Source organism: Protomyctophum parallelum (genome assembly GCF_964188405.1).
Source record: "Protomyctophum parallelum genome assembly, chromosome: 3".
In the NCBI taxonomy this organism is placed as follows: domain Eukaryota; kingdom Metazoa; phylum Chordata; class Actinopteri; order Myctophiformes; family Myctophidae; genus Protomyctophum; species Protomyctophum parallelum.
The window spans coordinates 26,129,300-26,157,192 of record NC_139698.1 but is presented as its reverse complement, the minus strand read 5'-3'; the positions used below and the strand labels follow the sequence as shown (position 1 = coordinate 26,157,192).

At 44.2% G+C, this 27,893-nt stretch overlaps 1 protein-coding gene across 2 annotated transcripts in view; it reads right to left on the bottom strand.

Annotated features, from left to right (window-relative positions):
- Positions 1 to 27,893, bottom strand: part of ephb6 (eph receptor B6) — a gene marked incomplete at its 5' end in the record, with an annotated part of 72,815 nt that overhangs the window by 26,127 nt on the left and 18,795 nt on the right. For both annotated transcript variants that reach the window (XM_083761842.1, XM_083761841.1), the window contains 3 exons: positions 10,312 to 10,607; positions 10,945 to 11,114; positions 14,021 to 14,296. In XM_083761842.1, coding sequence (XP_083617968.1) covers positions 10,312 to 10,607; positions 10,945 to 11,114; positions 14,021 to 14,296 — 742 coding nt within the window. The remainder of the gene's footprint in view (positions 1 to 10,311; positions 10,608 to 10,944; positions 11,115 to 14,020; positions 14,297 to 27,893) is intronic.

Sequence of the window (27,893 nt, the reverse complement as noted above, 5' to 3'; positions counted from 1 at the left end):
AGCAGAGGACAGGAGGAAAGACATGAGTGAACAAGGAGGACAGGCAGATGGAAGGTGAAGGAGGGAGAGAGAGATGACAACGAGTGTGTGTGGGGAGGAAGATATTAAAGAACGGCTCCATCCATCTTTTATGTTCCTGGGTCACATTATCGTATGTGTTCCCTTACAGCTTTGACACGGAACAGGAACACAACTCAGCGCCACTATACCGGCAGACACACGCAGCCATGCACGCACACACACACGTGCATTCACCATGTTTGGCACCTCCTCCCTCCCAACTCGTCCCAGCGAGCCTATCCAAAGGCAGTGCCCCCTGTGCCCTCCCGTTACGATCTACTCCTCCCCCCCTCCCTCTATCCATCCATTTATCCATCCACCGCTCACTCTATATATCCTCCACACAAAGGAGACTCGACACAGCTCACAGCCACGCGAGGCACGCATGCCCTTACATTAACTTACCGTGGGAGGTAAGGAAGAGGAGGAGGACAGAGGAGGAAGGAAATAAAGAAAGAAAAAGAGAGAAAGAAATAAAGAGGTGTGTGTGTGTGTGGGGGGGGGGGGGGGGGGCTTAGCAAAGGGTTCATCATGATAATAACATAGTCTCTGACAACAGCATGTAGTAAGAGCAGTGGTATGGTAATCAGAAGCAAAGGGGGAGAGAGAGATACATTCATTGTTGAAGAGTGGATAATATACTGTAGGTTTTGGGATGGCAGAGATCACGGACAACCACGCATAGAGAAACGCGATGAGACAGACAAGAAAACCAAACAAAAAACAAACGCTGAGAAACTGTTGAGTAAATAAAGATTATGCGGGGGGAAAAAATATGGAACTGTAGAAGAGATGAATAGGAACAGACAGAGAGAGAGAGAAAGGGAGAGGGAGATGGCAACGAAGTGTGTAATTTGCCAGTGACATAGTACTTTGGTATTTAGAACACTGACCCAATTTCTCTCTTTCTCTCACTCTGTTTCCTCCATCCTATCCCCCCCCCCCCCCTCTTAGGCGTCCATTCCCTCCTTTGGCTCGCAGCATTATAATCTCTCTCCCCCGACCCCCCCCCCCCCCCCCCCTTATGTTTGTATATGTGTACGACATGTATGTGCACATAAATACAGCCCACAGATGCGGACACACAACAGGAGAGATGGGAACCCATGTGGTCCTCAGCTTAACTACTTAAGCCCTATATACAGTACACTTAACCATACTCTATGACCCTATATGTACACTTAACCATACACTACGGCAAATATAGCCTTTCTACAAACTCACAATGTATCACAACGTGACATATGTTATAAACTTGTTAGTCATTGTCTCCACCAGGCCGAAGGCATGGGGAGAGAGTATGTTTTGCACTCTGTCCGTGTGTCCGTCCGTCCGTCAGTGTGTGTGTCCGTCCATCTGTTACCAGCTAATCTACGGCACCGTTAACTCGGCCGATGCCAAACTTTGCATACATACTCCCTGGATGCCAACAATGAACCTCTGCCCCAAACTTTCCAGAAAGTTTGGGCCTGTTCTAGCGCCACCAGGAGGCCGACTATTGAAAAACACATTTTTGGATATTACTCCTCCAGATTCTGTCCAAAAATCTCGCAAATCTATATAGTCATGTGTTCAAGACGGATCTGTCCGATATTTCATATTCCATCCGACTTGGCTAACATTGGCTTTCAAATTTTGCAGGATTGACCCGTTTTGAACAAAACGCCTCAAATCATGAACGCAGCGTGCCTTTCCAGGACTTTCCTACTAGGCTGAGGAATATATCCCACCCTTTTCACATTGGCCTGTTATAGCGACTGTTTCTGTATATCTCTCTCTCTCCTTTCGTGTTTCTGTATCGCTCTCTCTCCTTCACTGTTTCTGTATCTCTCTCTCTCTCCTTCACTGTTTCTGTATCTCTCTCTCTCCTTCACTGTTTCTGTATCTCTCTCTCCTTCACTGTTTCTGTATCTCTCTCTCTCTCTCCTTCACTGTTTCTGTATCTCCCTCTCTCTCTCCTTCACTGTTTCTGTATCTCTCTCTCTCTCCTTCACTGTTTCTGTATCTCTCTCTCCTTCACTGTTTCTGTATCTCTCTCTCTCCTTCACTGTTTCTGTATCTCTCTCTCTCTCCTTCACTGTTTCTGTATCTCTCTCTCTCTCCTTCACTGTTTCTGTATCTCTCTCTCTTTCCTTCACTATTTCTGTATCTCTCTCTCTCCTTCACTGTTTCTGTATCTCTCTCTCTCCTTCACTGTTTCTGTATCTCTCTCTCCTTCACTGTTTCTGTATCTCTCTCTCTCTCCTTCACTGTTTCTGTATCTCTCTCTCCTTCACTGTTTCTGTATCTCTCTCCTTCACTGTTTCTGTATCTCTCTCTCCTTCACTGTTTCTGTATCTCTCTCTCTCTCTCCTTCACTGTTTCTGTATCTCTCTCTCCTTCACTGTTTCTGTATCTCTCTCTCCTTCACTGTTTCTGTATCTCTCTCTCTCTCTCTCTCTCTCTCTCTCCTTCACTGTTTCTTTATCTCTCTCTCTCCTTCACTGTTTCTGTATCTCTCTCTCTCTCCTTCACTGTTTCTGTATCTCTCTCTCTCCTTCACTGTTTCTGTATCTCTCTCTCTCTCTCTCCTTCACTGTTTCTGTATCTCTCTCTCTCTCTCTCTCTCTCTCTCTCTCTCTCTCTCTCTCCTTTTGTGTTTCTGTATCTCTCTCTCTCTCCTTAACTGTGCAGTTTGTGTCATTCGGTTCAGCCTGGAATGGAGGGGGGATGAAAACCATTGCGTGCATTGTCTAATGTGCTCCATTTGCTTTAAACAGAAAAACAACTTTATGTAAGGCCGAGTCAAGCTCTATTAATGTTTGTCCTCCCAAACAAAAAGGAACTCCCAACTAGGATAACTATAGAGCCTTGCTCCCAATGACCCTCCCTGAGTTCCCGGGACAGTAAAGACGCTCTATAGTCATCCTGTGAGCTGGTATTTGTTTGAACCCGTATTTGTCTCTTGAGAATATACAAGCACCGTTCCTCAAACTGGGCTACGTCGTTACGTACGTCAAACACTGCAGTCCTGGTTTACAGAAATCCGTCCCCAACGGTGTCTTTCCTGCACTTTAATTAAATATGAATTGAGGCTAAACTAGGTTTAAATAAGTCATTAGAAGATTTGTCTCACCCAACTCTGGCACACGCAGCTAAGCAACAACAGTGTATGCGATAATAACAAAATACAAATACTCAGTGGACACTGGATATAATCCGTCTGGGACCAAATGGAACATCCACTATAATCATTATTATTATCTTGTTATATTGCATTGTTGTTAGCACGGTCTTGCGGAACATGTCACAACAAATTTCACTTCTTGTATCTGTATTCTATGAGAGAGTGACAATTAAAACTGTCTTCAAGCCTGCAAGACCCACCGTTGCAACATTACAACCATTTATATTTTAATTAATTAATTAATTAAAAAACATCATCATTGATGTTCATTGTTTAGTCTTGCAATGCCATTGGTCATGATATTTGCATATAAATACCCCCCACAGAGGCAGAAATTCACACTTCAAAATCTCTGGACTTTTTAACAATTTTTAACCTTTGACCTTTAACTCTGATAAAAGTAAGTAAAATGCCTGTAATATATATTTTGCGTGTCATTAGAATGTCTAGAACATGTACATTTATTATTGTGAAAGATATCTCCCAAATGTAAATTATGAATTTATTATTATTTTAATAATTATTATAATTGTGCATAACATTTTTTTTTTTACATAATTTCCTCTGCAAAGTCCTAATAGTACAAAGTAGTAGTAAGGTTGAAATCTCTTTTTTGCAAGTAGAAATATATCCGGGTCTTGCTGTGTCATTGAACGCACAAATCACACACAAATGAATCCATCTGGTGTTATCCAAACTGACATTTCCCTGTCAAGCTCCCTCACAGCTTGTTTTATTCAATGGTTTTCTGGCCAAAACCTTTACAGGCTGACGACTGCATGGTAAACTAATTAAGACATTGGCAGTCAGTATACACTTTTGTCAGTGTGGTAAATGACACTGCTTGCAGGGTTTTTGACAAACATACTCCACGACAGCTTGACTGGAAACGGCTAGGAATGCTTAAATCAGTGGAAAACAACAATAAACTAGAAATACCACATTGTGGTTGTAAGCCTCAGCCAACCATTGGCAGTTTACATCCATGTCTGTCCAGGCTCATAATCTTGTGAAGACTTTAAAGGAATTTCTCCAGGAGATTTGACCTCTCCTCTTGTCTTTCTCTCTCCTTTTGTGCATAGTTATTTAGTTTTGTGAGGCTTCAGTGACCTTTGACCACCAAATTATAATCAGTAGTTCATCCTTGAATCCAAGTTTGTGTCCAAATTTCAAGACTTTTGTGCCAAAGATAGAGAGACACCAGCTTCATGAGACTAGGACAGACAACACAAAATATTATTTTTTAGTTTAAAAAAGTTTCTTCATTATACATTACATTGCCTTTTAAGCAATATACACAGTGGGGTTCTCTTCAGAATCAACTCCATGTTTGGCAGGACATGTCATACTATGACAATGTTTTTCTAACTTTATTTATGTAATTTTAAGTTTTTTTGTCATCAATGAAGCCACCCCAGAGTTTTGGTCAAATATTATGTTTAGTAGTAGAGGTCGGGTCATGATTCATTTTTCATCTCCGGAGACATTCTGTCATCATTTCACTACACAAGCCTCCCTGCTCTGGCTGTTTATACTCCATCGTAAGATGGTGTGACGTGCCGAAAATATCAGATCTACAAGCTCTAACTCACTGTGTGTAGTGTGAACTTCACTTGACTTACACCCCTTTGCTCTTTGGGGAGCAAAACTGTGGGTCATTCATTAACTTTCTCCAGCTGGTTCTGTGTTTGGTTCTCTGCTTCCTTACAAGATGTTCCAAAGGGCCTGTATGTGTCCGGACTGGAGCTCATTTCGCTAACCGCTGGACCAATCAGCACCAGATTTCTTGTGTAAAAATACACATAGGACAAAGAATTACCTCTATACTATCATTTCTTATGCCAATTAATCACCCCCACACGTTTCTGGGTTTCCACTGCCATTGTAGTCTACTGGCTCACCTACCTCCTCCGGTAGGACGTAGCACCTCTGTCCCATACAGTACAGTATCCCGTTTAAGAGCCCCTGCTGACAGACACCAACCCAGCTCGTAAGCCGCCCGGCTTCTCTCCCTCGAACACAGCCATTTTTATTCGTATAGACGCTCTTGAATGTCCTTGTTTCCTTTAGTTCTGCCTTGGCAGACCTTCTCCAGCTGTTGCTGGGTCTTCCTGGCTTTCTTTTCCTCAGTGGGTTCCAGGTTATAAGGCCTTGGTCTTGGTCGTGCTTGGAGGATGGTTTATTCAGGGTGTGCCCAATCTGGCCCCATATCCTTGCATTTGATTATGCGTTTGATTTGTTTGTTTCAATTTGTTCTTGTGTTGTGATTTGCCAGAGCTTTTCTTTGGTCATTGTTTTTGGCCAGTATAGATTTCCAGAATGTGTCATAAGCATCTGTTTAAGGTTTTTGCAGTTTATTGGTTGTTGTTGTGGTTCTCCATGTTTCTGTCCCATAAAATAAGATTTGACATTTGAATCAAGATGCAGAGTTAGGTTTTTTTTCTTTGCAAATGTGTTCTGAATTGCATATTTGTCTCAATATAAAATGATCATAAAAAGTATGATCATGCTTTCCCTATTCTCGTTTATATAGTAAACTCTGTCCTTCCTTCTTTCCTGTGAGAGCTGCAATTGTGGCGAGTGTTGATATTTTGGTCTGGATTTTTGTATTTTATTTTTTTGTGTGACAGGAGGACTCAAGAGCGAAGCCCATAAATAAAAGAAAAACGTATTTTGCTGCTATGGCGAAGGAAAACAAAACAAACAAAAACTCCCCCCATGCTGTCAGAAGAACTCATACGCAGCTCATCTTTTGCTGCCATTTTTCGACAGATAATTACAGACCCCCCAAATCCGATGATTGAAGGGGTGCTACATGTACATGTGTCCTTTTTCCGTCTGAAAAAGTATATGCCATTACTGTTGTGTTATGTTCGTTCATATCTTTCTTTACAGTACATCTGTCTGTTTAAGTTATATTTATGCAGAAGAATTATCTCAATTATAATTATAATTATAATATACTGTTCCTGTGAATCTTCGGTCCATGATAGAGCTACAGTATGTACAGTACATTACCAGGCCAGCTCTTTTCTGTAGGACTAATTATTTGCTGGCCAACTGGCTCCCAAACTGTGGAATAAACTCCCCATTGCAGTTAGAACGTCAGATTCACTCATAGTTTTCCACAGTAATCTGAAGACTCCACCTTAGCCCATAGCACTTAATAGCCTTGACGACCATGCAGTCTTAGAATGTTATTTTGATAGCATGTTATTTAGAGAGATGCTAGGTTCCATGTTCATTTGTTTACCCTGTATAGTTTCTATAATTTCAATGCACAGATTATTTGATGTTATATTGTTATATATAGACTGATGTTGGCTAACCTATCCTACTGTAGATTACTGAGGCACTATACACTGTCTCTCTACATTTGATGTATGTGTTAACCTTACTGGATACAGAGCGTCTGCTAAATGCCTAAATTGTAAACTGTATTGATTTCTCAACTCATTCCAATAATTGGCTGTAGGTTATAATGTAATTCCCCCCACACACAGTTGGGTTAAAATGTAAAACCTCAAGGTGAATTAAGGCGTCCTTTTCTGAAAGGCTTCCAGAGTGCCGCTGATGGAATCACGGACAATTTCCAGCTGGTAATTATGGGTTATTAGTACACACGTCATCATTTAGCTGCTTTCTGACAATATCAAGTAAAACAGCTTAAGAGCAAACACTCAAGTTTTGCATTTCAATCTCTGAAATAAATCCCTAGGATATTATTTTCCACACAACTGGCACAATATGTTCCAGTTAGATGGCACACCGTGCCATTTAAATTATAAAACAATATGTTTTGTTTGTTTTCCCCCTTCATGTTCAATGCTTTGCCTTTACTTTTGCTTTCCGCCTACATCATTTAGGTAGCTCTTAGTTATTTCCCCCATACTTGTCCCACTTATCCTCAGTGTCAATGCATCTCTATTTCTATAACTCTGATTCAATTTGGTTGCATTTCCGTCTCGGAGTTGAATTAGGACTGCATTGGGTTTTGACTGTTGACACCCCCTCGTCAAACTGCACAGCTATCGGTTGTTCAGTCTCTCTGAACAACAACAGTGCTTCCGTGACGCGACCCACATCGTTAGTCACTGAACTAATCAACTAAACATAATCAGATTATAGAGTATGGAAAAAAAAGCATATGTCTTGGGATTCTCACTCTCCACAGACGCGCACGCACGTCCCGCGGTCCGCGGGAGGGAGCCCCCTTTTATTTAGCCTTTCTGTTCCGCCGACGCGCCGCGCAGTTCCAACGGGGTGCTGTTTTGTCAGAGAATATCAGTCAAACGCAGACAAACGCGAGTGGCGCGGCGGAAGCACAGATGCAACGCAAAAGAGCATGAGGACATTTCACAGTTGACTTGGCAGTGTGGGAAGATTAATTGTAATTGTACAGGAGCTGGCGAGCCTGTGGGGGCCCCCCTCGTACTCTGGGAGGTCTGTGTTCCTCCAGACCCCTATATGCTCATTGACAAGGATGCGCTTTGTGCACTTCACTGTTGGACTGACATTGAATGACGCGCGCATGCACGCGCACACACACACATGCATGCGCACACGCACGGACTCACAAACCATTCAACCTCCACTCTCCTTCCTTTCCTCTGTATGTTTTTGTTTTTTGCTTGCTCAGTTCTTTGAGTCATTAATGTGTGTCCACTTTCTCTCTCTCTCTCTCTCTCTCTCTCTCTCTCACTCTCTCACTCTCTCTCTCCCCCTGTGGTTCCTGTCACTTGTTCACAGACGAGTGGCCATTACATCACTATGACCTAAATGTGTCACATCCCTTCCCTCTCTCCTTCTCTCCCGCTCTCGCCTTCTCTCCTGCTCAGCTCTCTCCTCTCCTCTTTCCCACTCTCTCTCTCTCTCTCTCTCTCTGTCTCTCTCTCTGTCCTACCCTCTCGACATTTCTTTGAAAAAAGTGCTTTTTGTTCTTTCATTGAATCTGAATTTGATCTCCTCCTCTCCTCTCCTCTCCTCTCCTCTCCTCTCCTCTCCTCTCCTCTCCTCTCCTCTCCTCTCCTCTCCTCTCCTCTCCTCTCCTCTCCTCTCCTCTCCTCCCAGCATTCCTCTCCTCTCCTCTCCTCGCCTCTCCAGGGTGACATTTTGATGTTGTGTCAGTGTCCTGACAAGTTCTCCGTCTCTCCTAAGCTGTGTTCCCCACCTCAGAGAGATCCTAACATGTCCACTGTCTCTACGTGTAACTCACTGTCCTCGGGGACTCCTCTACTCAAACGACAACCTGTGCAAAGTCACTCGCAGGAAGAAAGGAAATGCACGCATACATGTGCAAGTACACATAATGTATGCATGTGTTAAACACGCATTACTGCACGCATGCACGCTCGCACGGTACCACACCAATATACAGATGCATGTATATGTGGATATATAATGTCTGTATTACTACAAACACACGTACATGACACACACACACACACACACACAAACACACGTTTCACTTCAACAACGATGGCGATTATATGAATGTACTGTATGACTTTTTACAATTCTTTGCCATTCATTTCTAACCCTAACACTGGAAATATCAGACTCGCAACGCGTTGTGAGCTTGTAGATTTGCTATTTTCAGTGGCACACACCACACCAGCACAGCTACAAGTAAGTAGCTCTAACCCAGCCCTTAAACCTAACCTTTAAATGTCTAAACCTAACCCTAAACCCACCCTGAATTTGTTTCCTTATTGTAACTCTAAAATGTTTTTTTTTAAACATAAAGCCAAAACTTCTGCTGTTATTTTGGGGACATTTTGGCACGCACGCACACACAAAATACCACCGCAAATAGTATTCACATGTATCACTAATAAGGACAATGCAGACAGAACGCTCATCTGTCCACCCACACCTCCCTCTGGCCTCTGTGTCCACATCATGTGATCCAGTCCCTGCCTCTATTGATCCGGGCAGCCAGTGACTCGTAAACCCTGCTGGGTCTGTCTGGGAGTACAGCTGTCAGCTGCTGCCCGCCTGGCACGGCTGGAAAAACATCCCCAAATTGGGAACCTGTGATGCTCTTTCAAATTTTACATGTCACTTAACGGTTTACAACTTTGCAAATTGGAAACCAGTTTGGACACTTAAGCCCCGTATAACAGGGTCCCCGGGGGGGTCTTAGTCTTAGGCCACCTGCTTTTTTGCGCTCGAATGTCTTCACCAAAAATAGCAGATCTACAAGCTCATATTGCGTCACGTTGAAACACATTGTGAGCTTGTAGATCTGTTATTTCCTGCAAATGTTTGCCCCAGAATAGGGACACTATGTTTTCATGCGGTTCAAATTTGCCTTGAAATACTCAACCACACAATTCTGACAATTGCCTCGTCTAAAGACTACTCTTCATCTATTTCAAAGCCATAGCATATTGTACTAATGAGATTTCACATCTGTTCATGTTATTTTTATATCATGTTTATCTTTCGCCAGAAACGTTAACATGTCGGGTGAGATGCGATATTAAATCACAAGTCAGATCAGAACCTCGGATGGATGATGATCACCGATTCACTGCTGCATTTTAACAGCCAAAGAAGATCCTACTTTGAATGGGACCCTATGGGACGCGTGTGCACCTAGGACTATGGGACCCTATGGGACGCGTCTGCACCTAGGACTATGGGACCCTATGGGACACGTGTGCACCTAGGACTATGGGACCCTATGGGACACGTGTGCACCTAGGACTATGGGACCCTATGGGACACGTGTGCACCTAGGACTATGGGACCCTATGGGACACGTGTGCACCTAGGACTATGGGACCCTATGGGACACGTGTGCACCTAGGACTATGGGACCCTATGGGACACGTGTGCACGGTGCGTGTGCTGGGGGTATGCAAGGCGTTGCCTAGCAACCGGGCCAGTGTTAAAAGTAGATGTTCGGCTAAACCGTTTCATATTTGATATAAAGCTTTATGTACGATATATGTCGTACTTAGCCTACAATGGGTGTAGACTGTAGAGGGAAAGTACGAGATATCTCATACATACTAGGAGTTGAGGATTATTGCCACCAAACAACGCTGTACTATATGAACTATTGACGGTCAACTCACGTAGGCAGGCAGACTCATTGACGTTGGGCTCGTGGCCTCCGTCACAGACACACCCTCCGACTGGCACCATCCACTCGCCTTCTGCGTTGCAGTGCATGCGCGGCGCACCGGAACCCGGCGCTTGGCTGTTTGAGACACACGTGCCACTCACGGGAACCAAGGAGGTGGACTCCGCCCCCGACGGAGTGGCGGGGTAAGAGGCCAGGTGGCGACTGGTGGCCGGGCAGCGGCGGTAGAAGACGGACACGCCCATGAGGGAAACGCAGGCGCCACTGTCGACGATGGCCAGGACGAATCTGAAAACGCGGTGAAAGGGGGAGGTCAAACTAAAGATGGCAAGCGATTCTGCAGAATAGCTTTCTGCTTGTAGTGTGTGTACTGTATTTATCTTTTAATCCGTTCAGTTACACACATTCAGACCTTAAGAATAATTATGGCCTGTTTTTAAGTTCAAGCATAGTTCTCTCAAGTCACTGAGTTGTTCTGAAACAAAATGATGGTACAGTACATCCCTTGCCCGTGGGCACGTCGATATCAGATAAGAGGGAAGTGGTTGTTAGCTCAGTTCCCCCTGGGTCTGGCTGTTTTTTTTTTTGTCATTGCGGAATCAAACAACAGAACATGGCGGTTTACCCGGTGCGTGTAAGCGGGGCGAAGCTGCGGGTCTTGATGTTAATGCGCCGGTAGCGATTAGGTTGGTACTGGTGAGGGGAGCTGGGCTCCACCTTGGAGAAGCTCTTATCTGCAGCGATGGTGTCAATCTTTACCCAGCCTTCCCTGGTTTCCTTCTCCCCGTTGGACGGCTGGAGGTGGGGGGAGGGGGGGGGGGGGATGTGGGTGGGGAAGGGGGGGAGGGTGGAGATAGGGTGGACACACGGGGCACGGGGTCGGAAGGACGAAGAGGACAGAGGGAAAGATAATGAGTGGCCGAGAGAGGAGAAAATTGCATGTTGATGAAACAGTGGTCGACAGAACGGAAGACAACAGAGTCAGACAATAGAGTCAAATTATGGACATGGAAGAGAGTCAGTTGGCAGATGAACAATAGAGATAAAGAAAGAAAACAGTGGAATAAATCAAGGGAGATAAGTTCAGACTAAGTTCGGAGGTTGGTTTCTTTTCTTTCTTTCTTTCTTTGTCACCAGACCAGACGTGGGCCAAGATCTCCAATCATCCGGCTACAGTTATTTTTTGGAATGAAACTAAACTAAACTTATTTAAACCAAAATAATTTGCATGCACTGACAATGAGAAGTTTAGGCAAAACACAAGTTTTAGACTAACTAACTAAACTAAATCAACTTAACTAAACTTACTATTATTGTATTCCTCCTATATAGCTCCTCACCCATGTAATCTCCAACGACTACATGGCTGTCTGTATATGAATACATATGAATATGTAGCAGTTGAGTTTGATCTGAATCGTCCCACCAGGGGCTCTGCGCTCCACTCTTCCACCCTAGACTCTCGCGGCTGCTCAACTCTGCTTCCTGCCCTGTTGCGACTCGTTATCCCTCATCAGGCTTTGATTTGCATTCTTAAGCAGCATCCCGTGTTCCCTAAGGAACACGGGTGTATTCATCTGCAAACTCCAGCTCTCCTCCTCCCCTCCACCTCCACTCGGCGAGGGTGAAGACCCGACGCTATACAGTAGCTGAAGCAGTGGGGGGGGGGGGTGCTCAGCATTTTTGTATACTTTTGCCTTGAAGACGCAGAAATGCAGAGACGATAAATAAAATCATGCAACTCGCTAACTACCCCCCCCTACCATCCCCTATACCCCCCCAAGACTGAGGGAACTTCCGAGAGTCCGCGATGAAACAGCGGATGGGTATATATATATATATATATACACAGTATTTGGTGTCAGACTTCAGTGTAATTAGCGGGATTGACAGTGAGCTCTGCAGAGAAACCACAGCAACACAAGTTTTCCATTTTGCGAGAAACCAATATTCCCCCAGCATCATGTGCTTTGTGTCAGTGCGGCCTGGTAGAGAGGGTGTCAATCCTGACAGCTGTTCTTGGCAGAGCGCCGCGGCCATAAACACAGTCATTATGTGACTCCTCAATGTCGCAGAGGGTGACGGGGCAAGAGTTTGTTTTCTGGGTGTAACCTGAACCTGACAATGCTGAAATTTTTACATTTTGTTCCCCCCTTTTGCTTTCATTATTCGGGGCCTGAGACATTCCGTCTTGGCCCTGGAGTCATGCTGCCTGTTCAGTCAGTGGTCCAAAAATAGCTGGCAGAAGTAGAGGGACATACTTCCAGAAACTTTCAGATGAATTCATACGGGATGGGGGAGGGGGGTGGGGGGGAATGCAGCCTATAACATCAGATGAGGTCTTTCCAACGTACACACGGATTTTGAAAAGACATGCTTTTCGTCAGAGAGGTCAGAGTGCAGGGTTGCTCGCAGTGCAGCACCCTGGGCTGCACGGACTGGTTTTTGGGTTCAACGCCTTACATATAGGACAGACCTGTACGTCTTAAGGATTCGAACCGAGATATGCTAAGAACGTGTGAGGACGTCCTAGCGCATCCTCAATGATACGGGACGAGATAAGAATATTCAGAATTTTTCATATATATTTGTCCGTTCGCCTTTCGCTTGCCGTATGCTAACGCTCTGGGCAATTATTAGCTTTTTGGATCATATATCGTATAAATTAAAATGATCGCAATGTAAGGTCAACTTTGTAAAGTCAACTTTTTTAGGAAAAGTTTCTGGGTCATGGCTTTCAGAGTAAAAGCGCTCAGACAACTCCGGCACCCCAGAGCTCCTATTTTGAAGCACTCCCGGCACTGATTGTGTTAAAGGACCACTTCACCACTTTTCAACCTATCTTCATATAATTGTTCCTTTAATTAAGGGTACTTTGGCAGGGCTTTCCTGTGAAAAAGAAGGATGTCCAAGTCCTGGACTCCTGAGTGATGGTAATTAGTGGACTTTATTCAGTATAAACTTGGTAGAGTTTGTGGATCAATACCCCATTATCATACATCATCATCATACTGTACTTAGCGAGTGAAGTGCGGTCTGTGCAACCACACTTGCAATGTACCCAGAATTGCACCTTTCTATTTGTAGTTTGTTTGGGGACTCCTTGATGACATTCACAACTATTGTGTAAAATGGTAAATTGCTAAATATCAGCTCCATAAGATTGTTATTATGAGTTATTATCTCACACAGTTTTTTTTTGTTTTTGTCTAAAGCCTCAGCAATAGAAGAAGATGAACATCTTTGGCCAGTTGGGTAACTTAGGGTTAGGCTCTTAGCACGAGCTTGTAGATCTGCTATTTTTCAATTGCTAAAGTATAACACGATGCTTTTAACCCATTTTGGGGCGGGAACCCCTTTTGGTGTTTTAAACATTGTTATAATTTAGCTATTGAAAAATAGCAGACCTACAAGCTCGTAGCTTGTACCTATGAGCTTGTAGGTCTGGTCTATTTTTGAAAAATCGTGAAAATGTGGTGCAAATGTTTGAATATATATTCTTTCAGAGCGAACGTTTTTAACTTAAATCTTTGCTCTCGCCTAAATGGGTTAAAACACCAAAAGGGGTTCCCGTCCTGAATGTGAACAAGTGAATAAACCATTGGCAGCTCATTAGTCCAGTGTGCAGATACAGTGCTCTGTACAGTATGTGTCCCAGCGGGGGGGTCTGTCTGGACATGCACATATACAGGATACAGTACCTCGGCGGCCCAGGTCCTCTCCAGCTCCCTCTGGGAGTCGGCCTGCTTGTAGTACAGCGTCAGCGTCTCCCGACAGGTGGGCGACGGCGAGCGCAGGCTGGCGCAGTCGCGCACAGAGAAGCGCAGCGTGACGAAGACGCGCGGCGCCGCGGCGCGGTACAGGAAGGGTGTGGCCAGCCAGTTGTCCTGCACGCGGGGGTTGTTCTGGTTGACGTTGCACACCTCGAAGGTCCGGATGAGCCTGCCCCGGTCGTCCAGAACGCTGACCTCATCCCACTGAGAGAGAGAGAGAGAGAGAGAGAGACTATTATACTGACTGCCCCGGTTGTCCAGAACACTGACCTCATCCCACTGAGAGAGAGAGAGAGAGAGAGAGAGAGAGACTATTATACTGACTGCCCCGGTCGTCCAGAACACTGACCTCATCCCACTGAGAGAGAGAGAGTCAACCAATTAGCTAATTAGAGTCAACCACATTTGTAAACTAATAAAAGACACCTATCTGGAACATTGGACCAATCAAACCAAAACTCAAAACAAACTTAATTGCTATCTGACTATCTGCCCCGGTCGTCCAGAACACTGACCTCATCAGAGAGAGAGAGAGAGAGAGAGAGAGAGAGAGAGAGAACTACTGTATGACTATTGTAAGCGCCATTTGAGTCACCTAACTGTGGCCAATGATGTCCACTGAGGGGTGTGGTCAATGTGAAGGTTGGAAGGGTATTTAATCTGATCTCAATCAAGCAACAGGTGTTGCTGACAAGAGGCAAACAGTTTTCAGACTGTGTTTAGGAGGCTGTTTGTATAATTTACGTTTATTGCATTTATTTATATGTATGCTGTAGTGACTAGGCCTGCAGAAACAGATAATAAATCCTCATTATACCAACTTTACGCACATGTTTGGACATCACTTCCTGGAGCACACGTCTTAACTACAACCCCACTGTCGGCAACCAGTAGTGCCACAAATTTAGGATTTGGGCGCTACAACTATAGTGCATGTATTGTGTTTGCACAAGTTCCTTCACCATTTAGACTTCATTGTGTAATTCCTTCTGTAATTACTTAAAAAAGTGTGAAGTGAGGGGCGCTCTTATCATCATACATCATCACACTCCGGCCAATCACAATTGGCGTCTTCAATTTTCTCCCCTCACTTTTTATCCTCTATGTACTTTGTTCAGCCAATCAAATCATCGCTATGGGCTGTTTTTGCTGCTCTGTTTTATTTTTATTGTTTTGTTTTAATTGAATGTGATGTTCTTGTTTTATTTTAGCTTATGTATTGCACAGCACCTTGTAACATTTGTTTTGAAAGGCACTTCATGAATAAATTTACCTTACCTTATTTATTACCTCACATGAAACTGACTTGGTGTTTGGTTTACAGTACATGTTGGTCCAGTAAACTAACTGTAGACGAGCATATCTACGATTCAAACAAAAAGGTGGTTGCAATTAACGCATTAAACCCACAATGCTTACACAGTATTCCCAAAATACCCCCTAAAGTAAATAAAGAACACCTTAAAAGAACCCGCCGGCTGACCGATATGCGACGCCAAAGGTCGTACAGTGCGTACGGGTGGAGGAGGAGAGTGCGGTTCACAGCGTGTGGGATAAGCAATAATTTAGACTTAGTTTGATTGCGTCATGAGGCCGCAGTGTAAACTGAGGCCATGCTACTGTAAACACACGCTGGCTCAAGAGAAACAGGATCTGGAGCCGGTGGCCCTAGAATAGGCCGCTGTGCGTATAAACTGTTAGGATCCCTGCGTGTCTGAGCGCTGTTTAGTTTAGCCCCATCGCGCAGCCAAGCCCACGAGAGATTAACACGTTCTGACCTGAAATCAGATTCTGAAAATGTCTTCTCTACATATTGACAGTTTTCTGAAAAAGCTATGTTTCCATGTCAGTCGTTCTTCGATTTAAAAAAAATAGCAGATCTGCTATTTTTCAATAGCTAAAGCATAACATACAACATACAACACCAAAAGGGGTTCCCTCCCAAAACGGGTTAAGCCATTCCGGACGGGAACCCCTTTTGGTGTTTTAAGCATTTATGTTACACTTTAGCTATTGAAAAACATGGGGTTCTTCGGAAAACTGTCAGGATTTAGAAGGCATTTGTGGAATCGTCCTCTGGTCTAAATGGGTTAGGCTCGATTCATACTTGCCGGTTTGTACGGATGCCAAGAAAATAGCTGATCTACAAGCTGACAACGTGTTGTCAGCTTGGCGCGTGACACCGCATGCCAAAAATAATGAATCAGCCTTTAACTGTCATGGAATCCTGAATTGCCAACATCGTGTGAAGGTAAACTCAAATATGTGTGTTTATGCTGTACACACACCTCTGTATTATCTTTCAGGAGACCACACCGCAAATGGTAGTTTATATGTTGCAACATAAACAGGGAGAACAATGGCGCTGCTGATTTGCTGGTCTTATTCGGTGTATATACATACTTATACCCTCTCTGACTGTTGTTTGGCATCAACACTATAATACACAGCAATTTTGGAAAACCTAGTAGACTGAAATTCCTCATTTGATGCTTCCATGCCATAGACATAGACACAAACATGTATTTTGTAAGTGAAGGTCTTAAAATGACTCATATAAAAGTCATAATTCATAAGTCCTCATTCCTGTAATTCAGACTGAATAATGTCTGTTTTCTATCACATGGCAAGGACGTGTGTGTGTGTGTGTGTGTGTGTGTGTGTGTGTGTGTGTGTGTGTGTGTGTGTGTGTGTGTGTGTGTGTGTGTGTGTGTGTGTGTGTGTGTGTGTGTGTGCATTCATGCGTGTGAGTGTACTGTAGGTAATAGACCAATCAATCACACCAAACTAAACAGCTCAGCTGAATGCTACATCACTCACAGTCAATATTGGACTGTATTATGGAGGATGAGTAAAACAAATAAGATTCTGCCCTGGGCGTGACAACACACTGTGTAACTACACAGATGGTTTATGGCCAATTTATGTCGACTGTCTTGTCGCACAACGAAAGTGACGTCCAGATGACAAGTTAAAAGTTGTAGGCGCCTTTATAAAATGTTGCATATTTTGATTAGTTGGGGTCACGTTGCTGAGTGACAGACAGAATGGATGCTCCAAACTCAGAACATTGAGAGACATGCAGTGCGACATGTCTATCGACACTTGTCGCTCAAAGCATGAATTGGCCTTAAGGGTTCAGTCATACGTGTGAGACGAGCGCGCGCACGCACGCACGCGCGCACACTCAGAAACAACCTCTGTCATAACAATTTACAATTACAATTTGCAATTTAGGCGTTTAGCAGACGCTCTTAATCCAGAACCATGTCATGTCATGACGGATTATGTCATCTGCTCTCATTAGTTACCGGTGGTGACAACTTCTACTGATTGTATACCTTACCTTACCTACTGAGGCCGTATTCACACGTATCAAACGCCAATCAAGCAAATGTTTGGTCGTTTTTTTGGGCCACCACAATGCTTTTCCAATGGGAGTCACATGGTTTGATCAAACATTTTTGTTTGATCAGGGGGGGAGGGGCAGAACATCACCAGCAATCGGCAATCAAACACAAATGTTTGGTCAAACATGTGACTCCCATTGGAAAAGCATTGTGGTGGCCCAAAAAAACGACCAAACATTTGCTTGATTGGCGTTTGATACGTGTGAATGAGGCCACACGGGCAGATGAAACGATGCAAAGACGTGTTGTGAGTTGATTTGGGGCAGCTACTGTACATGCATCTACATGCATCGCTGGCTTCCTTTGACAATGAACGGTAGACTGCATCGTTAAATCTGCCCCGTACAGTCCGTACTGTGAACGCAACATTAGGCAGTGCTTCTCAAAGCGTTTCATTTCACGGAGCCCCTGCAGTTCAGTATGCATAAAGCCACGTTAGCATGCATAAGACACACCTGTAGCTACAGGATAGAACGTACAGCGAAGCCACGCCGTGGCTCTAACGTCGTTAGACCCCGTTTTGTTTTTACTCTATCCATAAATGTGTTGATCTGCGAGTGTCCTCCCCACCGCATATCTCAACCAATCTACTTCCGATTTTCTGTGCGTATCGCCCGGGACCCAACGGAGTGCAGTGCTGAGTGGGAAGTTGGGGTGGGTCTGCAATTCTAACTGCAATGGGGTGTTCGTTCTACATTTTGGGAGCCAGTAGGGAGTGCAGCGCCATATAGATGAGAGGGTTGTGACAACTCCGTTCACTTCATGGGGCCAGTCTTCTACATAGACTTCTATTGGCCAAGTGCTAAGCGTGAGTCCTGGACTGGAAGTTGGAAGAATGCACTGGACTCGGGCAACAGCTCAGCTTTAATGATCTTAAATCTTTAGATAGGTTTTTTTAGTCATAGTACAACATAAACATTACAGAGACTTTAGTCACTGTATAATACTTTAAAACAGTTGTCATGTTGCACACATGTCTACAATTGCTGATATTTGCGCCGCCCTCGTTGAAAACAATGGATTTCAAACTCCAGCTTGTCACACGCCAAGGCTGCATGAACAGCGCTTGAGCGTTGTTTTGTGCCCCCTCAATGGCGCAACTCTCCTTCAATGGCTCTGGTGGAATGTTGTCCCGGGTTTTTCAGGGAAGGTTCTGACAGCTTTCCTGTCGAGGAGCATGCGTTCCCAACGGGCATGGCCCTATTTATTGTAGAATTTTTATTGAGATACTGTATGTCATTTAGGAATTAATGTCTTAACACACATTTGAAATTATTTGGATCTGTAAAATATAGTCGCTAAGGTTACATTATGGTCAAACCAGATACAACTGGATGGATGCACATGCTTATTAACACGCACGCGTGCACACACGCACAGTCGCTCGCACACACACGCACGCACGCACGCACACACACACACACACACACACACACACACACACAAATACATCATTTAGTCACAAGGTCATTCAGTGGTGTCACAGCATGCCTTTTGAGGTTTTGGCTTTTTCCTGAAAAGTGTCTCATTAGCATGGTTCTGTTATCAGATATGACCAGATTTGCGTGGTCGTATTTTTTTGATGACTGGAAAAACACATGGCGATGATTAAACAGTGAATTATGACAAAATGACATAATCCAAACCTCTCAATAATTAAGAAAATGCTGAAACACGGAAAATACAAAGCTTCTTGTGTTTAGAAAGTTCATTTCACTTTCTCAAGCCGAGACAACTCTATCACAATCGTCAAATTCTAGAGAGGGTGTGATGTGTGAAAAACCGCTGTCGGCAGATACTCAAAATCAAATGAAAACATCAAAACATCCAGCAAGTATCAATGAAGACACCTTTTGACTGTCTCCTGTTAAAGGACAACACATTGTAGCATAAACAACGCTCATAATGCTCAAAACATTGCCTTCAGGAATCATACTTTTCACTGCATAACTGCCGAACCTCTGCTCTGACCCCATGGAACTGCTACAAGGTTTAGTCTAGGTTATAATTAGCTGGAGTTGGACGAGAGGAAATAGCAATTTGTGTGACTAATATGCAAATGTGGCTTCTGCTGTATAACATTAAAGAAATGTCTGTGCTACAAATGCAGGATACTGAAAATGAATGCAACCCTGTAACTAAGAGCACTGGGAATTGTCGGACTGCGAAACTCAAGCTATATGCTAATATTATGTCAAGAGCATGAATATTATTCATGATCCGCGACAGTTGCTACAGTAAGAACATGTCACACAAATAGCATAACAGCCACCAGCAGCCGTATCATTTCTAAGAGCAGACAGTGCCGTATCACTTGCATATTGCTGTGTCTGCCTCAGCATTTGCAAGCGTGCCATTGTTTGCCTGCAACGGAGAGGCAGTCACAATGCATTAGCGGCAAGTGTTGAGTAATGGAAAAGACTGGTGTGGTTGAGTTTTTGGGAGCTAATGTCGTGCGGTCGCTTGAATGCAGTCGGTCAAATTCTTCACGCCACCAGCTGGCATGAAGGGAGTGAGATTCAAAACAAGCTGACGGCCACAATGTACGCAGACCAAAATGCTAAATAGCGCCGACCTAAACAGACCGCACCAACGATGATTATAATATAAATATATAATTTTAAAAGTCGTCCTAACTCGACTGGATGGCGGTGGTGTCCACGGCAACAACTGTATAAGGCCAACCACAGTGGTGAACAATATAGTTGGGATCTCTTCTTGGGGGGGCATTTAGTGAACTTTATGACGGACAATCGCAATGCTAGGCTGAAAAGGCTCGGGACGGAGAAGCTAGATTATTTGTATGTTTTCATTTTGGCATGCAACGTTGTTGTGGGTATACATGGTCAAATCCGCCCCAGCAGCCATCACATATTTGATGGGGCACGGGGGCGTGAGAATGCATTCTAATGGTCAGTCAATCACTTGTGTTCCACCTGGGATTCATGGAACTAACGTAGTTAGCGTAGAACTTTAACCCATTTAGGCCTGACGTCGAAATTAAAAGAAAAATCTTCTAAATCCTCCAGTTTTCTGAAATAAATATTTTCACGATTTAAAAAAGAATAGCAGACCTACAAGCTCTATGAGCTTGTACATCTGTTATTTTTCAATAACTAAATTATAACGTAATAAAAAAAACACCAAAAGGGATTCCCGCCCCAAAATGGGTTAAGTTCCTATTTATTGGTATCATTACATTATTGGTACATTGATTTGAAAGAAAGAAATATAGTGAATTTCTTTGTCCATTCCTATTTTAATATTAACGATAAACTATCATCACTTTATCATTGTGTTTTGCTAATTATCTGCGGCTCAGTGTGCAATATCGTTATGGCCCACATGTTGGGGAGGGCTGTAGTACAGCGTGTGTGAGGATGAAAAGGTGTAATTGGCCTGGTGCATTTAGGCCTGATCCTGATTATGCAACAACAGCTCCTGACACCATATGAGGGAGCACTCGCACACTGTGTGTGTGTGTGTGTGTGTGTGTGTGTGTGTGTGTGTGTGTGTGTGTGTGTGTGTGTTTGTGTGTGTGTGTGTGTGTGTGTGTGTGTGTGTGTGTGTGTGTGTGTGTGTGTGTGTGTGTGTGTGTGTGTGTGTGTGTGTGTGTGTGTGTGTGTGTGTGTGTGTGTGTGTGTGTGTGTGTGTGTGTGTGTGTGTGTGTGTGTGTGTGTGTGTGTGTGTGTGTGTGTGTGTGTGTGTGTGTGTGTGCGCGCGCAGGTCGGTGTAGCATCATCACACACACACACATGAGTGCATTCACATTCAATTGGAATAATGATAAGATCAGTGGGCAGATGAAAAGACTCTTGTTCTATCAGGCCTAATGGAGTAAAAGCACTACCCCTCTCGCTATATTATTCCAGCTTCACTTTCCTATTGTAAAAAGAAGAAAAGAAGGCAGACAAAAACAGTACATGTCAGGTCTGGTCTGACCTGGACTGTGACAATTCTTCACAGTATACTGAAAGTAGTGAAATACTGCTTCTATATAAGGGACACATTGCACAGATGCATCAGACTCTGGGATGGTGAGGCGAGCCTTCTCTGCATTAAGCAAACCTGCAGGTCATTAGCATTAAACTTAAATGTCATCCTGTTTTCCACCTGGCATTGCTTAGATTTAAGGCTGCTTTGTGCGATAATGAGCTAGTCGTTTTTAATAATATGGTAGGTACCCTATACAGTAGGTCATGTCCACAGCACAGGCTACTAGTAATGGACCAAAGAAGGCTAAACGGTTAGCAAGGCGTAGCTCTTTGTCAACTATTGATGTATCGACTCCTTACTCAATACCTTCGACCTCCAACAGCCTACTAGCAAAAAAGCCTGTCACCATACAATTTATGAATGAAAATATGATACATGAATGTACTGAATTCTTATTTAATGCAGTGTACTGTATGTGCCTGCTTCTATTCACTAATAGCTGCTGCTTCTCCTCCTCCTACTCCTCCTCCTCACTAGGAGTATGGTCGGTTATGGGTGTGTCGCATGCGAGGGACCTGCGGCATAAACAGCCAGAGCATCTCTGACCTTAGATGACCATTTTGTACTGCCAAAATGGTCATCTAAGGTCATCGCTACACGCACGCGTGGACGTGGAGTGTGCGGCTTAGATGGCCAATGGCAAGAACAGCATGGGGCGCTGGAGTGGTCATCTAAGGCCATCACTACGCGCAAGCGCGGAGCGCCGTGCGGCTTAGATGGCCAAAGGCATGAGAATGACATTGATGGCGGTTGGTCGTGGGGCGAGAAGTTGAGTGGTTGGCACTGGCACAGGGTGGAGTTGGCAGTGGCTGGTTAGAGTTGTGTTTGGTTGGTTCCAACTCCATTTACTGTGTACTGCCCCTTCCCATTAGATCGGCCGTGTCCATAGAGGTTTTTAAATCATTACTTGTTTTAAACCACCTCTGAGCTTACTTTATTAATTTCACTTTCTCTCACGTTGTGCATGGACGCACATGCGTTTGTATGTATGTATGTGCTTTTGCTTCTGCTCGCTAGGTGGACATACAGTACAGTAACCTAAATGCGTAATTTAAAATGTGCATGTGTAATGCATGTATGCTGTGTATACAAGTGTGTAAATGTGTGCATGCGTGAGTGTGTGCATGCGTGTGTGTGCCTGCTGTGCCTACAATAATTATTACAGGCACCGATATGGACGAGAGGTTGTTTACCCACATCACAGATTATGTGAGTGCAGTCACACCAGGTCCACTTGAAATGATGATAAAATCAGTGGACAGATGAAAAGGGTCTGGTTCCATCAGGCTTAATGGAGTAAAATCTGTTTTCCTCTCTCTTTCTCTGGCTCAGATTCACTCTATGTTGGGAGTCAGATGGCAGAGAGAGAGAGAGAGAGAGACAAGAGAGAGAAATGAATAGAATAGAAAACTGACAGGAAACACTGACGTGTGTGTGTGTGTGTGTGTGTGTGTGTGTGTGTGTGTGTGTGTGTGTGTGTGTGTGTGTGTGTGTGTGTGTGTGTGTGTGTGTGTGTGTGTGTGTGTGTGTGTGTGTGTGTGTGTGTGTGTGTGTGTGTGTGTGTGTGTGTCTTATACAGTATGTACGCATAGTTTGCATCGTATTGTTATTCCATAGGGAAAAAAGGCAAAGAAGAAGATGAACATGGGACAATGAAAGGAAATCTTTTACATCAAAATCTACATATCTCTGCTCAAGGGAATATGACCATTTTTACATGTTTATTTTTATTTACAGTGTGTCAATTCTGATAATGACATTTCAGTCAGACAACTCTTAGAGTGAATTTAGATTATATATTTATTGAGCATAATTGAGCATAGATATATGAAACATAGTTTGGCGTCAGGGCTCTGTCCCTATTCATTCCCTGTAACATTAACATTTTAGTTAAATTATAAGCCAAGTAGAATTACAGGGAATAATGAATAAGACCCCCATGCAGGGGGGTCTAGAAACAGAGCCTGTATACAGGTGGATGCTGGGGAGGTGGTGGGATTTAGCAAAAACTTCATGAGCAGCAGGTTAGCAGCAAGGGAGGCAGGGAGACAGCAGCAGCAGCGGCGCACAACCGCACAGTAGGAGAGAAGCCTGGAATGAGCAGATAGGCAGTTTAAATAGCCACTCTGATCAGGTAAAGAGTGCATGAGACTAGACACCTGATCAGGTAGGCGCGCTCACCAGTTGCCTTCCTGAACTAGCTCCGCAGGCTTCGCATCGTTATGTATCTCCTGTATCATGTTATATCACAAACATGTTGTTTACTGTCTAGTCAGGCCAGAGCATTTTGTCCACATCACAATATGGTTTCTCTGGTGGTCATCCACTGAGGGGAAGACACGCTGTGAGTGCCGGATCCAATCGCTGGGCATGCATCAGTGTCTACACTCTACAGTATATCGCCACAGGCCTCCTCCACGTCCTCCACCTCCCATTCCTCTTCCATGTCTGCATTCATGTCGGCATGGGCGGACATACTTTCTTCCTCTATCTCCACCATGCAGAAGTAGCGGCTCCTACTCTGCATGCTCTTGTGAGGCTGCACGGTGTCCCTCGTGAGCTGGTCTTCACATACTAGGTCAGCCTTCTTTTCCCCCTTGAGGCAGAGAGCCACTCCTGGGGCTTTGTTATGCAGTGTAGTCAGGGCAGGTGGCAAACCCATGGCGACACGGTGGCCATGCAGCGAGCCTCAGATGACACGCCTTGAGGTCGTCTGTTACTCTCAGACAGTGCCCTGGTAAAGGTCAATGTGTCCCACATGGTCCTGCCACGATACATCAACAGGCTAGCCGTGCGCTAAGCATGGGTATGTGTAGCCGCCGTCTAACTCGGAGGGTCGTCGCATACATCTCTGTAAAGCTGTAGAGTCGGCCTGACTGAAAGTAAATTGGAATGAATGAACCATTGTAAGCGCTTTGAGTATAGGCACGTAGTGCATAGAAAAGCGCTATATTCATTATTATTATTATTATTATAAACGAACGGTGACCTTTTGAGCTTCGTCCACACTTCCTTCATGCTGTGCAGCGACGCACATGCACGCCAGTTCCACTCTACTCTCTATGATGTCAGTACTAGTACTTAAGTTGCTGCATCCTTTTCTCAGGCTCCATTGCTTTCAATGAAACAAATGAACGTCAGGTGATTCCTTTTAATGCAATGAGAACGTGGGCATCGGGTGATACATAATGAAGTTCAGTTCACTGATCATTGAGTTAACAATTAGCATGCTGTGTTAGCTGTGTTGTCTGCTTCCTCCTGACATCAATATGCTTGAAATTGAGCACTCATGTGACGGTGATGTCATGGCAAACTCAAGATGAAATTTGAAATGTATTCAGAGTTTTGTTTGTAATGTTTGGCAAAATGATGTAATGTAGATTTTGTAGTTTGAAAACATGAAACGGAAACTATATGGTATCTGTTTTGAGGACATTAATTCATACGGAGAAATTTGCCAAATCAATTGACAACTGAGTTGCTCTGGATATGAGCAAATGCTAAATGCCTTAATTAGGGTTGTCCCTAGTATCAATATTATACCCATATCATTATATTAGACTGGATATTTAGATTTTCTGTGATTTTGAATATTGTACTATTGTAATATGGCATACAGTACGTCAGGGTTCCCCAATAGGCGGCCCGCGGGCCATTTGCGGGCCTAAATTTTCCCTAAATTTTCAGGGCAAGACCTCGACCTCGCGCGTGCAGACTCGGCCCCCAGCCTGGTACGCTAGTCAAAATATGGCCCTTGAGGAAAATTAATTGGGGAACCCTGCAGTACGTGTTAATATGAAACCGATATCGGCAGATACTCAAAATGGGATCGGGAGGAAGAAAACTGTGATCGGTATAGCCTTTATAAAATGTAAATTGACAATGATGAATGAATGGACTGGATTGAGAAAGAGCTTTGAAAATGTATCAATGGACACAAAGAGAGAGAGAGAAACATATAGAGCTACAGAGAGAGAGAGTGTGATTTCAGTAAAAGCCTGCTCAATGTAGTGAGTCTAGTGACGAGGGACTTCCAGGAGTGTGCGCGATGACAGGCCTCACTGTGTGACAACAATGCGGGCGCTATGCTTCTGTGCCTTCACGAGAAAATAACAAGATTTCATCTGATTTCTGCAGACTATGTTATTCTCTCTCTCTCCCTCGTGAGTGCAAAGATGAAAGGTAGATATATTGGGGGAGGAATTGGGATGATGGAAGGTTGTGGAAGGGGGTAGAGGGAGCGAGAGAGAGAGAGAGAGAGAGACGGAGAGAAGTGAGAGAGGACTCAAGTTGGTAATTAAATTTGAAGCGAAATCCCAGAGACCCACGCAATCTCTGTGCAGCGACAGAGGACAGGGGAGAAGCAGGAATCTGGCCCCAGCCAAGGACACGCACACACATGCGCACACACACACACACACACACACACACACACACACACCGCATGCAGGTGTACACACATGCACTACACACACACACACACACATGCAGAAAACACTGGGCACCGAGGAAAAACCTCACATCACATGAACAAGCACATAATACACACACTGACACACACACGCACACGCACGCACACACACACACACACACACGGACATATGCTGTGCACTTTTTCCAGATACAAACGCACAGGACAGACGCAAGCGCACGGCACGCACCCACGCATGATAATAGAGCTGTAGAGAGAGGAGTGGGGAGAGATAAGGGATGACAGCGAGGAGCAGCCGAGCAGGGGGTCAGTGCTCCTCCTTAGACACTGTAGGCCAGGGAGGGAGGGAGGGAGGGAGGGTTGGGAGGGAGGGAGGGAGGGTTGGGAGGGAGGGAGGGAGGGAGGGTTGGGAGGGCAGGTTGGGAGGGAGGGAGGGAGGGAGGGAGGGCGGGTTGGGGAACAAAAGGAGGGGCAGTTGTCGGTGGGACAGCGAAGGGCAAAGAGGAGAGAAACGAGGAAGGAATGGAGGCAGCGAACGGCGAGGAACAAATAGGCTGAGAGAGGCGATAGGGCCCATCCTGATCATATATCGAAATATTGTGATATGGCATGGTGTCTTTCCTTGGTTTTAATCATTTACGCCCTATTTTATGCTTTCAAACATGTTCACAAAAATATTGCTGATCTACAAGAGAGAGATCAGAATTTTTTGAAAATGTTTGGGAAGATATTTTCAGAATCAGAATTTATTATCAAACCACAGCTTTACAGGTAACAAAAGTGGGTGAAATGTATTTTTATGCAGTTCCCATCATGTCATTTTTATTCCAAGAAAAACAAAGAAAGGGAAAGGGGGTGGGGGGGGGGGGGTGATGTAAGGAGATCAACGCAGGAAAAGAAAAAGTTTTAAGTTTTAAGAAAGTTTGGTTGTATACCTGTCACCTGAAAGAAACAGTACAACCAAAGGGTCTCTTAGCTTTAGTAGGGATGCACCGAAAGGGAAATTCTTGGCTGAAACCGAATTAATTGCATACACTATATATTTGGTGATGTATTTTCTGCCTATTCGGGCCGAAACCGAATAGGGCCGAAAATGCCGAATATTTTCTGCGGCTGAATATTCGGTGCATCACTAATAAAAAGTGAAAAGGAGGGGGTTGTGGGGGTTGGTATACTGTAAGGTACTGTTTCCAGCAAATGTGAAAAACACACAAAGAATATCCACGGGCCCTCGAGCAAAATTGAAGATGGGATACAAATAGAACACCGTGGAGAGGGTTAAACGCTCTCTCTCTCTCTCTCCCTGCGTCTCTGTCGCCCTCTCGCTCCTTCCCTCGTTCCCTTTCTCTCTCTCGCCCACTCTCCCTGCTCTCTCTCTCTCTCTGCGTGTCTCCCTGTCTGTCTGTTCTGTTTTGCTGTGTTCTGCCCAGAGGGTCAAATAAACATATCTGTATCTCAGAAGCTCTTCTCATACCCCCCCCCCCCCCCCCCTCCCAAAAAAAAGAACAGAACGACGAGGCGAGAAATCCATGCAAATGCATCAGACCTCCCATACATGCAAATACATGACTATACAACTCCAGCAAATGCACATCATGATTCAGCATTTTTTTTGCGCACACCAATTCTAGCCTCATGGATTTTATGAGCATTATCTCCCTCTCAGCTTTAAAGTGTCTATCGCTCCTATACCAGTGGTGGAAAGTAACTGTACTTTTACTTCTACTCTACACTACATCTCGGATCCAAATATTGTACTTTTACTCCACTACATTTATTTGAAAACTTTAGTTACTAGTTACTTTGCTGATTTTTATTATTATTATTAAAAAACATACATTAACCACTTCAGCCCTGTATACATTTTGGGCCAGTTGAAAATAGCAGATCTATACAAGAGCTTGTAGATTTTTCAAAACTTTGAAAGCTTGGAATTTGACATTCTGCATGAGTACTTTTTCTC